The following is a 15,471-nucleotide window of genomic DNA, read 5'->3' as shown; positions in this document are numbered from 1 at the left end:
TACCTGTTTTTACCCAGGTTAGTTGGTTCTCTGGACTAAAGGGACTTACCTACCCAGGATGGTTACCCTTTTTCTTGTCAGGCTGCCCTTTGCAGTTCCCAAATTTCCCCCCTGCCCCATCCCACCAAAAAGGATAGGAGATCTCATTGTCTGCACCCCAAGGGTGGTTATTTTTTTATTTCGGTGGGACGAAGGAGTTCAGATTTGATGATCAACTCTTAATTGGATAAATAAGCAACAAATAAGGCAAGGCAGTCCAGAAGAGCCCACAGTTGCAGAGAATCATCCTTTACATTACAATCTGTAATGCACTTCCTATAAAAGACCCACTGGAAGGAACCTGGGCTCATTTCACCATAGTGAAAGCATCTACCAGAGGAGTGCCTGCAGCAGAGATACCGGATGTCGCAACATAGGCTTCCCTTCACACATGTGCAAAGCACTCTTACTTTGATTTGAAACCGAGGAGGGATGGAATTTTTATCATTCTGTGCTTTGGCATTAACTAGTCTCAAAATTCCTGCAGGGACACCACCTAGGAAGGGTTACTGTGTGGTATCGCTTCAAAACGTAAGGAATCTTAAAGGAAGAAGTACCTCTGATAACAGTTTTTATGGAGGGTACTCTGTCTACCGGCAGGCTCCTCACCGACCCTGCCCCCTCACCTTTCTGAAGGACGGTCATAGGCATCTGATGTATAAGAAGGTTCCAATTTAGTGCTGTTGTACTGCATGTTTACTGTCCATCTGAGGTGACATTATCACTTCCTCGAAGGACTTGGTAATACTAGACAAGGAACTGCTGTAGAGGTGCCAGCGGGGCACTGTATGGTCCATTTTATGTTACATCCACACTGAATTAATGTCACAAAGGAACCAAGCCACCTATTGGTGCAAGAGAGATATGGCAAACATTTTCCAGATACATTCTGGCGCCAGGTGATATATAAACATTAAGAAATCTGCAGGTAGATAGAGCATCCACCAGAAAGATTGTTCCCGAGAGTAAGTCTTTCTTGAAATTTATGTTTTTCTCCCCAAAAAAAATATATATATTGAAATAGGAAATCTTTGAAAACAGAATTAATGCTGCCATGTGCTACATTCTATGCTAGAGGTACTGTAGCTGCCTTCCTCCTTGGTGATCTTCTCCTGATCTCCAATATCTCCTTTTCCCAGTTTTTAACATCGATGAATATAGGGTTTAGTGAACAAACACTGAATTATTGATGAAAATATCACATAATAAATCATTATCATTGTACTTCATTATTCACTATTCAGCAAATTACACTGATCAATCTGTCAAAATGACATTTCCAAGTTATCCCTATGAACTTTTCTAGGTATCAGAAGGAGTAGCCCAGGCAAAATAGCCAGTGAATCAAAAGCAAATGACCCAAATCCAACAGTAGGAAAAAGTACAGAATATGTCTAGTTCCAGTAGTGATCAACCACAGTGCAGCCTCTCCCCACCAGGTCTGCACTACCAGCACTCCTCTCAAAGCTGATACAGAGATCACGCTTTCTGAACTCCTCACTGCCTTCAGCAAGCACCCACCTTCCCGGACATCTAATGAGCAGCTCAGGCTTCTACAATTTAGGTTTAGCTTTCTCTCCAGCCAAGTTCTCAAGCAGCACTCCCCCATTAAAATCCTTTTTCACGTTCCTCTTTGTGGTTGCTCTAGTGGCAGAACTATTTGTGATGGTGTCCATTGATCACATTTACAAACACTAACAACAGTGTTTACACTCGCTGACAGCACTCACCAGCTGATTTTCCTAACAAATCTCAATCCCTGGGTGATGCAGGGATGCCTGCAAAGTGTAATAATTTAATGTGTGACATTTGGCAGGGCTATTTCTTAAGTTGTCCATCTGCCTTTGTGCTCAGTAGCCATCAACGTAATAAAGAATACAAAAATTCCCTACAAAAAGGGTGCATAAAACTGTACGTACAATAATCGAAAACAAAGTCTGCTTTGAGAAAACCTCAGTGGAACCATCCTTTACATCACATTGATACACCCAGAAATCTGACCCTGGAATCTTTTCCAGGCCATTTATATCGATTCCTTGGTTTCCATTCAGAGTCCCTCACAACGGTCCTGCCCAAGTCTTGTGGCAATTCCTCATTCCTGAATCCTGTCCCCTCCCCTTAATTCTGCACTGTTAAGGAGCAGATTCCCTTTCACTTACTATAACCCCCACACATAAGCCTACTCAGTGAGTCCAACCCCTCACTCCTCATTGCTCTTCCTCCAGTTTATTCCTACTATTCATATCACTTCCAGACTCCTTGCTCCATGTTCCCATACTTAAATGGACATTCCCATTCACAAGAAAAGTCTCCCATGTCCCTGCAACACATACCCTGATCTGTGCCGCAGACCGTCAGACATTTGGGACTTTGTTTAAAATAAATACTATGTGATGTGGTGGTAAGCTAATGGTTGAGATGAATAAATGCAAATAAGTCAACCGATTCTTCGCTGTTTCCCTCTGCAGCATCCAAAGGTACGCTGTCATTCCTCTGTCTACGAATTCTGGTCTGATTGGGTGGGTACCTCACTGTGACACTCTTCACGCGCTGATTAGAGACTATCGAGAAAAGAAGAAGATCCTGCTGAACATTGAGCACCGCATCATGCTTCGGGTAAATCTGTGACTGCATATTTATTAATGCCACCCTTGGTTACATTGAGTTATTTTATTTCTCTACTCGAAGATTCCTAGATAGCACTTCTCTACCCTTTCGTATCATACATACTGCTCTACTGTTGTCCTTTTTACCACAGGGTCCTTGTTCCCTCACAGAAACCCCTGTCACCATAAAAAATGATTAGTATTTTCTAATTAACCCATCTGAATTTCTGTTGAACCTGTGAATTGTTTGCATGTAGCTTGTGGTTTGGAAATAAATACCTGCTCATCCCCTTGCATTACCTGCGCCTTCTTGAAGTCTGTTGAGTTCCATTTGCTCTGAAGCTATCTGCTTCTTGCTTTGCATCAAATACTCATATATCATCCATGGACCTTACATCTCTTCTCGGGCTACCTACTTGTCTCCTCAGGCAATCTTTTTTTTCCCAATCAACTGTAGCTTATCCATGATCTCTGAAAATGTCTATCTCCCCACAGACCGCTCATCCATAATCAGGTAAAGCTCTCTGTCTCTCTTCAAACTGCCTTGCCTGTCCATGATCTCTAAAAAGAATAAAAAAACGCTCAGTCTTCCCTTAAACACATTATTCCTTGTACAAGCTTCATTTCACCTCAAACTGCTGTATCCTCTATACCTGTAGCTTCTCTCTTCTCTAGCTGCTTTGCTGCTGGACCTCCATTGTACCTCACACTGCTAAGACTTCCCAGCCTTCAGGACTTCCTAGCTCCTTTAGGACTTCCTAGCTCCTTTTAGCATGTCTGATCGTTTCTGGTCCTAAAGTTACGCCCACAGCTCTGACCATCTGCATGTCCACAATCCCAAGAAATGTCTGTTGTTGCTATGGGTGATGTTGTTATGGGTTCCCTGATGTTATTATGGGTTCCCGCGGGATGTGCTCTCCTCCTAATCTAGTTTTGGGTTTAAAATAATCCATCTGACACCAGTCTCTAATGGGCCAGCCTCTGTAGCATCTGTTCCTTTTGTTTACCAAGGATTCACAACCAGAGGAAGTGTCTTTTGTGTAAGGCAATTTAATTGATGCAAAAAGACAATAAAACAAAAGTGAGGTTGGTGTTGAGCTCTTCAGACTCAAATGGAAAAGAAATTCTCTCTTCATCCTCCTCACATAGATTTGCAGACAAAATGGAGGAAGGCACTAAAATGGAGGCTTTTGGGGAAGACAGTCAACCCAGCTTAAGTCTTGACCTGGCAGAGGAGGAGTGAAGTCCACCTCCATCTGAAGCAGAATTATCCCAAACCATTCTATAGTTCTGCTCTTACTCCAAAGAAACACGCTGTGCCCAGTGAAGACATCATACCTAGGACTCATGCCGCAGGTACATCATCACTATATTCTGGCTCTGAGAAAACATCCAAGATGGATCAACTTTGAAAACCTGATTGACTTCAGGAGGCAGATCGACCTTGAAAAGAGGCTCAACACTTTGACTGAACTCCAAATAACTACTGAGACAGACGGACCTCGAAAGGAGAATGAGTTCAAGGCTTTCCTTGTCTCAGAGGGAGAATCAACTGGTTTCTCATGCAGAATTTGATCATATGCACCGAAACGCAAATACAAATATGTCCTACGTCGATGGGAAGGACTCTATAATTTCAACCCCAAACACAGCTTCTTCCTGACACCCAGGACACTTCAGAAGGTGGTGGCCATGTTGATGTCAGAGGCTGCATTCATATATCCTGAAACAGGTTCCATTATGTCTCAATCTTCATCAGTCACCTTTTTGTAGAGCCATCACACAAAAAGAAGGTTATGATGAGGCCCTTTAGGAGGACATTAAAAAGGTCACCATTTTGAAAAAGAACCAAGAAGACTTTTTGATGTGCTATCAACCTTACCATAATTTTCAGCTTCAAAGGAGCTCAGGTTATACTAGTGCTCTCTGGTTTTAAAACTTAGGGGAATCACAGACTACCCTTACTGCCATCACTTCCTATGGTTTAAAGACATTTGCTGTTGATCTCAGGCTGCCTCCTGTCTTTCCTTCTCATTAAACAGTTGTACCTCACAAGCATTCTCATCTTGAAAAATGAATGAACTTTGGGGGTGTGTGGCCAGTGAGGTGCCCAGGCACAACACGTCTCCCCTGAGCTCTGCATGGGTGCCCCCACTTCTCCCCCTAACCTGGTGAATTCTGTCTGGATTCAATGGAGGTTCCTCGGTGCATGGCAAGGAAGGGCTGTGTCGATTAACCCCCTGGTGGCTGCTGAGCCATGATAACCCATGCGTCAACCTTAACGGACAGTGATCAGAGACATGTTGGCCATTTTAGAGCCGCCCTGCCTGGAGGACCTCACATTGCAGCTGCTGCCTCCGCTCGCTAGGAGAAACAGGAGCTGTGGACTCTTGGCTACCATGGATCTGAGTGAGCCCGACTTTGGCAAAACACTACAGGAGGCGGAGGTCGTGTGCTGAGTATTCTAGCAATGACCTGGACCTGCCGCAGGTGAAACCTAAAAGACGTGGCAGCTTTCCTTGCGGCCCCTGAGACGGTGAGGCTTTAGGCAGGCCTCATTGAGAAGCTGGCACTGCCTTTTCAAATTGAGCAACACAGAGGCTGCTGGGGCCTGTGACTCGGGGACTGAGAGATGCAGAGGGAGCTTGGCGTTCGCGGAGCACCGCAAGAGGCGGCAATCTAGGGCCTGAGTGCGCCGACCTCGGCCTCCTGCCGCCAGGAAGCACACTGCACAGAGGCCTCCTGCGGAGCCCTGGAGGTGGTGAGGTTTCGGACAGCCCCGGTGGGAAATGGACAGGTCCTTGAGGCTTCTGAAGTCCAGAGCTGAAATCTGAGTACAGACACACCCCCAGAGGCAAGTGGCAATTCTTGGGCGGCCTTGGGGCAGGGGCGTGGTAGGAGTCCAGCTTGAACAGTAGGGGCACCTTCCCCTCACCATGAGCAACGAGATCCAGGGGGAAGCGGAGAGCCAGGATTGGAGCTATAGTGGCTGCGACCAAGCCCTAAATAGGGCAGAGGAGGGATTTCAGTGGCACTTCTAGAGGGGACCCCACCACACTTGCCCTTATAAAGTGGGCCCCATAAACGATTAGCTCATTAAGCAGTGTACATAATTGCAACTCACTGGATCACTAGGAGGGTAAGTCCTTCACAAACCAATCCGCAGCCTAGCGGGGGGATGAGAGGTGCTGGGAGTTTGTGGGGAGACGCAACAAGACTGTAACCAGTGGGCGGACCCCATGGGGCAGACCTTGAGGGTCCCAGAGTGACAATACCAACCCCTGACAATGGCATCAAGCTGAGCTAAGACACCATCCCGTCACCCCACCAGTTCCACTTCCATTAAGGACATGCTCCAGAAAGCAAATCCCCCCCCCGTTCGCAGGAAGGGACCTTGACACCACCCCCGGGCTCGGAGGAGGGCCCCACTGACTTTAGACGATATCCAGCTCCTGATTGTTGAGTTCCGTAAAGATATTGCATCGCTTCAGTAGGATTTCACTAGGGTCATCACCAATCTCGACAAGTCCCTGCGCCAAACTGATTCTCGCCTGACAGCTGTTGAATTCACAGTTGCTGACCAGTTACTGACAGCACAATACATATAGAGGAGTTGGAAAAGAATCAGGAACTGCTCCAGATTGATGACATTGAAAACTGCCCCAGGCGAAATAAATTACGCATTAGAGGCATCGCAACAATGGTCTCCCATGTGGACCTCGGGGAGCACGTTCAGGCCCTCTTGCATACCTTTTGCAGCTGCCCGAAGACCAGCTGGTACTCCTGGATTGCATACACAGTGTTTTCAGTCTTCCATCAACAGAAGAACCTACCTCCAGACACTCACTAGAGTTCATTGCTGCCATCTGAAAGAGCAGCTGATTCAGGCTGCTAGACAGCACAAACTGATCGTGTTCCAGGCTGACAACATCTCCATATACTGAGACATCTCTACTCACACGTTGGTTCACCAAAGGGAATTCAAGGTTGTCACCCAGCATCTGGAGACCAGCAGGATCCCATACCTGTAGGGCTTTCCTCTCCATCTCAGTTTTAGCTTCCATGATAAGAGAGTCGTAGCCCGTACACCAAAGGAGGCGCGCAAGGCAATGGGAATGCTCCCCAACCCTCCCCCTCTGGATATTGAGGTTCCTCACAGATGAAAAGACTTTGTGTGGTGGATAGAGGAGGGGGCTGGTGCTTCCAGTCCACATGCTCATCGCAAAAGAAAGCATGCAAACAGAGACACCAAGCTAAAAAGGACTACAAACTGGCTTCATCAGGTGATGACACTCCACCCTGAGCTTCTCCCACTATTAGGGGATAGTGACTGGACTGTCACCCATAAATACCTGACAACATGTTGATTACCTCCAGCCGAACATTGATTCTCCTGATTGGAATCTGACTGTGAGTAAATGGAAGAGTGTGTCCCCCATGGTTCTTCGGGAGCCTTCCCTTCACCTATCAAACTATTTGCTCAGTTCCTTTTGTCCTTTGTTTTAGCCAAATGTTGTTGGTTAACCTCCATGTCATGTGCTTTGCTTTGGGCTGGCAGGGTGAACCAGTTGTTAATTCATTCATTCATGTTTTGTTTCCTGTTGTTTAGTTTGTTTCCTTTTCTACTGACACACAAGCTCCTCACGGTGACAGGACAGAGGCACACACTATCCCCTTATTTTCAGGCAGGCAGGTACCACCCACACACCCGGCCATGATGACCTTCCACAGTCACTTCTAATGTTCAGGGCCTAAATACCCGACTTAAACGCAGAGCATTGATAAATTGGCTGCTCCAAAAGGAGGTAGTTGTGGCTGTACTCCAAGAAACACATCTCCTCCATGGCAATACAAAGCACCTTCGCTCCCATTGGAATCCTACCCAATACCATTCATCCTACACACACAAAACCCAAGGAGCGGCAATCCTACTGCGACGGGACTTCGCCTTTAAACTGGACAGTATATATAGAGACCAAGATGGCTGTCAAGTGGGAATACGGGACATACTTGGCACTACTCCTATGACTATTGTTTCCATATATGAGCCCAATGGGGAGAGAGGAGAATTCTACTCTGAAGTTTTCCCAAGGATCTCCCTCTTTGCAAGAGGAGACATTTTAATAGGCGGATACCTCAATGTATTCCTCGACCCAGGGCAAGGCCGCTCACCCCCCAGATAGGGTGAGCCCCTTACCCCAACAGCCTTGACACAAGGATGGCGTCACCACCATCCCCACAAATGCAACTATACATTCTGTTCCAGCATCCACAAAACGCATTCATGTATCCATTATCTCCTAGTTTTTCGGTCCCTACTCCTGCGACTAGTGGATACCAAGATAGATGTCAAAGTCATTTCGGATCACACCCCCTGTGGCTGATGATGGAACTTGCTGACCCTCAGTACCCTATTTTGACACCATGGATAATCAGTGAGGTGGCGTTCCACGATCTAACCCTCTGGGATTGCATCAAAGATTCAATCGAACACTACTTTGTCATGAATGTCAATGGTGAAGTGTCCCCTGTGACCCTATGTGATGCGGCAAAGTCGGTCTTCCAGGGGGAGAACTCCTCTCATACACTGCAGCATTTGAACAGGCAGCTAAACTCTGCAAAAACAAATTAGAAACACAAGTGCAACAAACCAAGACAAGACATAAAATGGGGGGATCGCAGTAGACCCTACAGGAACTCTGTTATTTCTGGTTTGAACTTGAACATGTGCTAATGAAGGAGGTGGCAAAGAAGTTATTTGTCGTCCAAAGGTACTGTGAGCATGGGGACAAGGCTGATAGATTCCTGGCCCATAGAATCCGTATACGATCATCAAGTAATCACATCAGAGAAATCTGAGATGGAGAATACAAGCTGCACCAAGAGGCGGCAGACATAATCAGCATCTTCCATCAGTACTTTTCAGCTCTCTACCAAGCCCAAACCTTGATGAACAACAGCAAGATAACTATCTCAACGTCAATACCCCCCGCACCTCCCCTCCCCCCCCCCTTCCTGATCAGGAGGAAAGAGTTAGGCCAGCTGGAAGAGTATATCACTCCTGACAAGGTCAGAGAGGCCATTGGCAAGCTTCCATCCTTCAAGGCCCCGTATCCTGATGGGTACTCAACTACATTTTACAAAGCTTACACCACCCTGCTGGTGGAAACCTTAGTGAAGGTGTTAAATTTTTTCCTAACATCGGGAGTAGTCTCTAATACAATGTTAGAGTCGCATCTTAAGTTAGTTTTGAACACCAACAAACTTTTGATGTGCTGTTTCTCATACAGACCGATTACGCTCTTGAACTGCGGCTTGAAACTCTATGCATCCACACTTATGGCTCGGCTAACTGAGTGCTAGATGTAGCAAAGCTTTTAGCATTTGCAAACGGTGCAAATCACAAAATTCGACCGTTTGTGAATGCAAAAATGCCTTTCAAGATTTATGAAAGGCATTCGCAGTGCAATTTCTAGGAATCGCTAAAATAGCGATTCCCTGAAATTGCGACTCCATTTAGGGAATCGCAAATTGCGATTCTCTAAATAGGAAATCGCAAATAGGGAATTCCTATTTGCTATCTCCAAAGCACATGTATCATGCATTTCCTAAATACGAATTGGGCATTTAGGAAATGCAATGGTAACCATGTGCAATTTTAAAAAATCACATGTAGCGCACACATGTCCCTTTGGCATGTGTGTGCTTCACATGTCCACTGATATGTTATTTGAGGTGCATCAAAGGGGGCCTCAGGCCCCCAGCACCCTGCGATTTGCATTACCTAATTTGCAAATTCCTAACAGGAATTCTCAAATTCGGAAATGCAAAACCATTCGCACCTGTGGGCCTACAGGCTCATAGGGATGAAAGGAGTCCCATTCCCTAATTGCAATTCGGTAATATCGATTGCGACTTTTAAGAAATCGGTATTACCGAATCACAATTTTCATACATCCCATTTTGCATTTCTTAAATAGCGATTTCTTAAAAATCACTATTTAGGAGCTGCGAACGGGGATAATGATACATCTAGCCCTATATCTCGCTGGCGCTCATTGCTCCCCAGCAGTCATGCTTTAGTCGCAACAGACAGCCTGACAGCAGTGCTTGATTGGCCTTTGCACTCATGGAGGTTGCGGTGCAGCAGCTCCAGCCGATGGCCCTCCTCTCTCTCTTTAGGCTGAGAAGGCCTTTGACAGGGTGGATTGGGCATACCGGTCGAAAGTACTAGACAAAACTCGCCTTGGCCCCAAGATGAAAACCCTCATGAAGGCGAACTTAAACAAAATATCCGCCAAACTAAAAATGAATGCCTCCTTTTCACCTGCCATTACGCCTTGACAAAGGATCCCCTTAGTAGCCAAAGTACAGAGCAATCCTACAATTTGCTGTGTGATGGTCGATGGCAAAGAGCATAAAACAAGCCCTTTTCGCTGACAATATTTTGTACTTCATCATTGACCCAGGCTCTTCCATCCCAGCGTTGATGGGAGAGCTCAATTTGTTTTCTCAAGCTTCAGGCTTCAAAATCAACTGCTCAAAATCATGGGGCTTAGGAGCAGCAGACCAGTAGTACAGCCTTAAGAGTCCAGTCCGGGGAGGCAGCTTCCAAAGGGCGACATCAGCGATTACATATCTGGGGGTCCAGCTTCCGACATGCACAAACGCCTTATACAATAGCAATATTCCTTCCCTGCTCACTGCCATTTTCAAAGACCTTTACAGGTGGTTTAAGCTGGAGATTTCTTGGCTTGGCCTGCTCAACTGTCTTAAAATGAATTGTATGCCCCGATTGCTATATGTCCTTCAAACCCTCCCCCTTACCATCCACAAAATAATGTAGACACAGATTAGGAACAAAATGCTTAGCTTTGTCTGTGGGTACAAACCACAAAAGGTGGCACGATCGCGACTCTTTCAACCAATGTCTAAAGGCGGTTTAGAACTTCCAGATGTTGCCACATATATCCTGGCATTGCAGCCTTGACCCTCAATCGACTGTAACCACTACCCTGACAACAAGCCTTGGGTACAGGTGGAACATGCCTTTTCTTCAACTCCTGTGAGCAGTCTCCTCTGGCTTTCCACGTCAGCTGGAGCGCACTGTCCCCTACCTCTATCATTGACATCTACACTCTGGGCTTATTGTAAAGAAGTCCGAGGGAGATGTATGTTCCTGTGTTATTCCTTTACTCACACTGCCCTGGCTAACAACCCGGACTTTTCCCCCAGGCAAGGTACACCCAGGTTCCTTTAGTTGGGATCGGGCCGATGTTCCATACTGCAAGACTTCTACAACAACAGGGGTTTAGGAACAAATTGGGATTTGGATAAAAATACGCCTTGACTAGGTTGGACACCTATAGGATTGGACAGGCACTACACTGGGCTAGAAAACTGCCCGCCTTCTTAATTATGCAAAGAGAGGAAAGAGAGCATATCATGGCTGTATTGTTGCATTGTTCCCCCCCTGCCCCCTCTACCTGGAAACATGCGCATGTGAAATTAGGGAAAAGGGAATAGAACACTGACATCACAGACAAAACTTTGTGAGCCGTATGGCAGTGCTTTCAAGTTCTCCATTTGCCCCTAATGCAAAGAACTAAAAAAATCCTAGCACGCTGTTACCTCACGCCTGTACGGCTTCATAAGTTGTTTTGGGGCTCAGAGCTATGTTGGAAAGGTGCGGAGAATGGGCACTTTCCTCTTTCCTACTCAAATGGTGGGCATGCACTATGGTACAAATATTTTAGGGCAAGGTCCTAAACACTGTGCACTCTACCACTAGCGTTTTGCTACCACACGACCTGCTCTTGGTCCTTCTGGAAGGCCCGGGGGGTGGGAAAGTCTTTTTCCCATGATTACTCCACAAGGGCGGCTTTTCTCCGACCTACTTCTGCCAGCAAGATTGAGCATAGCCCAAATGCGGAAGCAGCCATATGCACCCTCACTAAACATGTGGGTGGTGAAAGTGTGGGCTATTTATGCCATGGAAAAGCTTACAGCATTATTAGGGACAGTGCTGCCATATCCGACACCATGTGGCATCCGTTGACCACCTACATACGGAGACTGCAAAGAACCAGGGGGTTGCATTTAACAATGTCCAAGACACTGAGGGATTCGGCGATGTAGGTGATACCCCACACAGTCACGGAGAGTGATCCAACATAATCTCTATATTTACAATTGCTGCCATTACCCACTGAAGATCTGGTGGGTAGGTGGGACCACTACTTTGAGATGTGATACGATGTCCTATTTTGCCCGTTAGGCCTTTTTTTTTACACACACTGGGGAGTGGACGTGTGAATCCTCCTTTACTACTTAATTCAATAATCCTCAGGACAAATCTGTAATGTGTGTCATGTTTCCTTATTGCAAAATAAAGTTGTTAAAAAACAGAAATGAATGAATGAACCTTTCCTAATGAACTTATCCATATGTCTTGGACTCCTCAAATATATTCAAGCAGCCCTTGACAGAAATGATCACACAGAGCAAGCTACAGTTTCAAATATAAACCTACAACATGCAAGTTCTCCTTGACTGGAGAACACTTCATCCATACCATTGTAATGATATCTCAGAATGTGTGCAACACATCTAATTTTGGATAAGGGAAAACAACCTCTCCCTCAGTGGAGGACCCAGACAGAGATCCTATTGGCAAGGCTTTCATCCTATGCCTTAACATTTTAGGTGCTGCCAGAACAACGCAATGCCAACGCCAGCACAAATTATGAAACATATTGACCATTGTGCCTACTCAGACGCCTATTTCAATGCTTAAATTAAAATACCAGCCTCTATATCATGATTCCCAGAAGTGTCCTCCTGCTGCTCCACAAGAACCATCAGGTAGACCTTACCAGAATCCGTTGCTATTTGAACTGTTACATGTCAAGATACATCAAAGCATGAAACCACATGCATTACAACCAGACCTCAATCCAAATATGAAAAAACAGCCATAATTTGAGGAAAATGTGGCACATAAACTTTAGCCATAACAGAGCTTGACTGGCTTCCAGTGGAACTGTATTTCAGTTTTTCTTTGTATGGGGCACCCACTCTTAAGTCACAAGTACTTTAAACACTAGCAAATACTGCTTCCCCAACACCAATTATTAGATTCTTTGATCATACAGTGCAAAGCTGAGCAAGTTCAGATCCTGCTCACATTCTGGAGACCTAATCCTAATGGCAAAACCAGTCTGTTGTGCCCACATCTGAAACACATTCCGACCAACCTGAAGCTCTGTCCTGTCTCCACAATCAAGAGGTTTAGTTTCAAAGTGATCCTGTTTAAGTAGGCCTTCAATTCCCATCAAGATACCATGGAACCACCCCACTTTTCCTAAATGCCCCTCTCTCACAGGAATCAGTACGGCCATCCAGTTTCAGGATTCTGCCCATCCATCTTCTGCTCGGGCCAACACATGCTCCACATAATTGATAGGTCCATATTTGCTCTGCATTAAGGCCTACCACTGAGTTTGTGCTATCCACTTGAGGGTAACAGGTTTTGCTCAGGTGGTATGTTTAGTTTTTTAGGAGACAATGTATACTGACATAGTCACAGAAAATGAATCTGCTGCCATAGGGCCCAGTGAGGAATGTGTCCTTGTTCCCCTTAGTGAATGATGATATAAACCTGCCACAGAACTGAGTGAAGATGTATATGTATGGCCCCATATACTTAGCCCACCTGGCTTAGTGAGGAACGTCCCAGAGCAGAAAGACTCCACAGCCCTGTGGCTGAGGTATAGTTTGCAGACCCAAACCATAGGACCTCATTGTATGCCTTCAATATATATTTCCATGTGTTTCTTTTATAGATGGCTCCAGATTATGACCACCTGACTCTAATGCAGAAAGTGGAAGTGTTTGAGCATGCTGTTAACAACACTGCTGGTGATGACCTTGCAAAGCTGCTTTGGCTGAAGAGCCCCAGCTCAGAGGTATGTGCATTATGATTTCCTTTCAGTAGATGTTGTTGAGTGCAATTACTCCTAGGCAGGGCATGGAAGTGTTTCCAACTTCACCAGGAGAGATCAACAGTCTCCCATATTCTGGTGATATTATTAATTTCTAGAACATTCTTTCTACCAAGCTTCCATTTTTTAAATAGCTTCAACTGCCAAATTGGCTACTTGAAAACCCTTGTTAAACCCCAGATTTGTGACAGTTGGAACAATGATTACATGACGTAGCAATGCAGACCAATCATAAATCATTAGAAATATCTCCTGATGTGAATTTAATGCTAACTGTTAATCTACTTTTCACAAGTTTGGAAGCAAGAAATTAGACTGTGTATTAAGAACTTGTGAAGTGGATGAATAGGGAATTTTCAACTTTTCTTTAGTTTGTTTATTGATGTTGGGTTTCTAAAGCCCTCCATAATACTGATTATGTGCTAGTGCCCTAACCCAGTGCGTGTAAAAACAGTTACATTTATCAACTCATGCTTTACCAAGAATGTGTGTGGTAGGACAGTGCCCTGCACTGAAAGCAACAGATTCACCTTTCCAGCCATTGCATGATGCAGATGAGTTAGGAAATGAAGTGAAATTGTGTGCTGGCTTTCCTATCCCTTGGTTTATAGATAGAGTTAAGATAGAAGCTGTAGAAATTAGAGGTTCCCCATTGCGTATTGTGAAATCAAGCTTATGGTAGGACTGGAAACAAGGAATTCTGCACGTGTGCGTGTGTGTGTGGTGTATCTAGCTCTTTAGAGTTGAAGGTTGTGAGGGGGAAGTTCTGCTCGACCATATGATGTAGAGCAGAAGTGTCTGATTATGAGGAGTGTAAAGAAGCAACACATGTTGTAGAGAAGTGGAGTTGGCCGGATTTCCCAATATGCATGTGATTGGGAATGTTGGCACCCAGTAGGTACCATGAACAACCCAACCATTACTGTATCTGCACTCTTCTAGGCCTTATTCCCATCTTTGTTGTCTTGTGCCTTCCTCTATGCAATTTTCAGTGGCAAGTGCAAGTAGCCGACTTTTTGGTGGAAAAAGGCAAGCATAATTGGTTAGCTCTTGCGTTACTAGCAGTTAGTGAGAAGGCGCCATTACCCCATGACCCAGCTACTTATCAACTAACTGTAGGGATGAGTATAAGTCACTGCACAGGTTTTATGATCCGTTGTGTAAGAGGGGATATGGCAGCCGGATATAGAGAAAGATGCAAACTGAGAATGTTTGCACAGGAGTTTTTTCCAAATTGCTTAGGGGCATTTTAGTGGGTAAGGCTCTGCCAGGGGCCTGTAGTATATTGTATGTTGTACAACAATAGAGTTGGCATTTGCAGTGCAGAAAGGAGGTGTACAGCCTAGCGTGCAATAGAATAGCTGAATTGGAATAGGAGGCTTGCAAAGAAGCTCTATTTCAGTGTAGAAATGAAATATAACAAATAGGGCTGGTAGGAGTTAGTTGTGTGCCAAGCCTGTAGCAGAGTTATGATCTGGGCTGTGAAAGGGAACTGTACCAGCTACAATCCACTGGCAGAACTAAGTAACATTGATTCCTCCCTTGAGCAGGTAGCAGATCGGATATTATCTACAAAATGATTGAGTCAGTAATTTGCTGTTCCACTAGTTTAGATCCAGCCCACTACTTGTGAGAACTGATGCTTATGTCCGTGCTTCTAGAACAGTAGTTCATGTTGTTTCCTTTTTCAGGTCTGGTTTGACAGAAGAACAAACTACACACGCTCCTTGGCTGTAATGTCTGTAGTTGGGTACATCCTCGGCCTCGGGGACAGGTAAGCGAACTGGAGTTTTCACTCTTACATAATTGTATTGTATTGTGGG

General features: G+C 45.2%; 1 protein-coding gene across 2 annotated transcripts in view; it reads left to right on the top strand.

Moving 5' to 3' along the window:
- Positions 1-15,471, top strand: part of MTOR (mechanistic target of rapamycin kinase) — a 1,113,749-nt gene that overhangs the window by 1,014,334 nt on the left and 83,944 nt on the right. For both annotated transcript variants that reach the window (XM_069241238.1, XM_069241237.1), the window contains 3 exons: positions 2,508-2,655; positions 13,490-13,612; positions 15,340-15,422. In XM_069241238.1, the coding sequence (XP_069097339.1) occupies positions 2,508-2,655; positions 13,490-13,612; positions 15,340-15,422 (354 nt within the window). The remainder of the gene's footprint in view (positions 1-2,507; positions 2,656-13,489; positions 13,613-15,339; positions 15,423-15,471) is intronic.

Source organism: Pleurodeles waltl, chromosome 6 (assembly GCF_031143425.1).
Source record: "Pleurodeles waltl isolate 20211129_DDA chromosome 6, aPleWal1.hap1.20221129, whole genome shotgun sequence".
NCBI classification, from domain to species: domain Eukaryota; kingdom Metazoa; phylum Chordata; class Amphibia; order Caudata; family Salamandridae; genus Pleurodeles; species Pleurodeles waltl.
The sequence above is the reverse complement of the archived record's forward strand: the minus strand, read 5'-3'. Positions and strand labels throughout refer to the sequence as shown.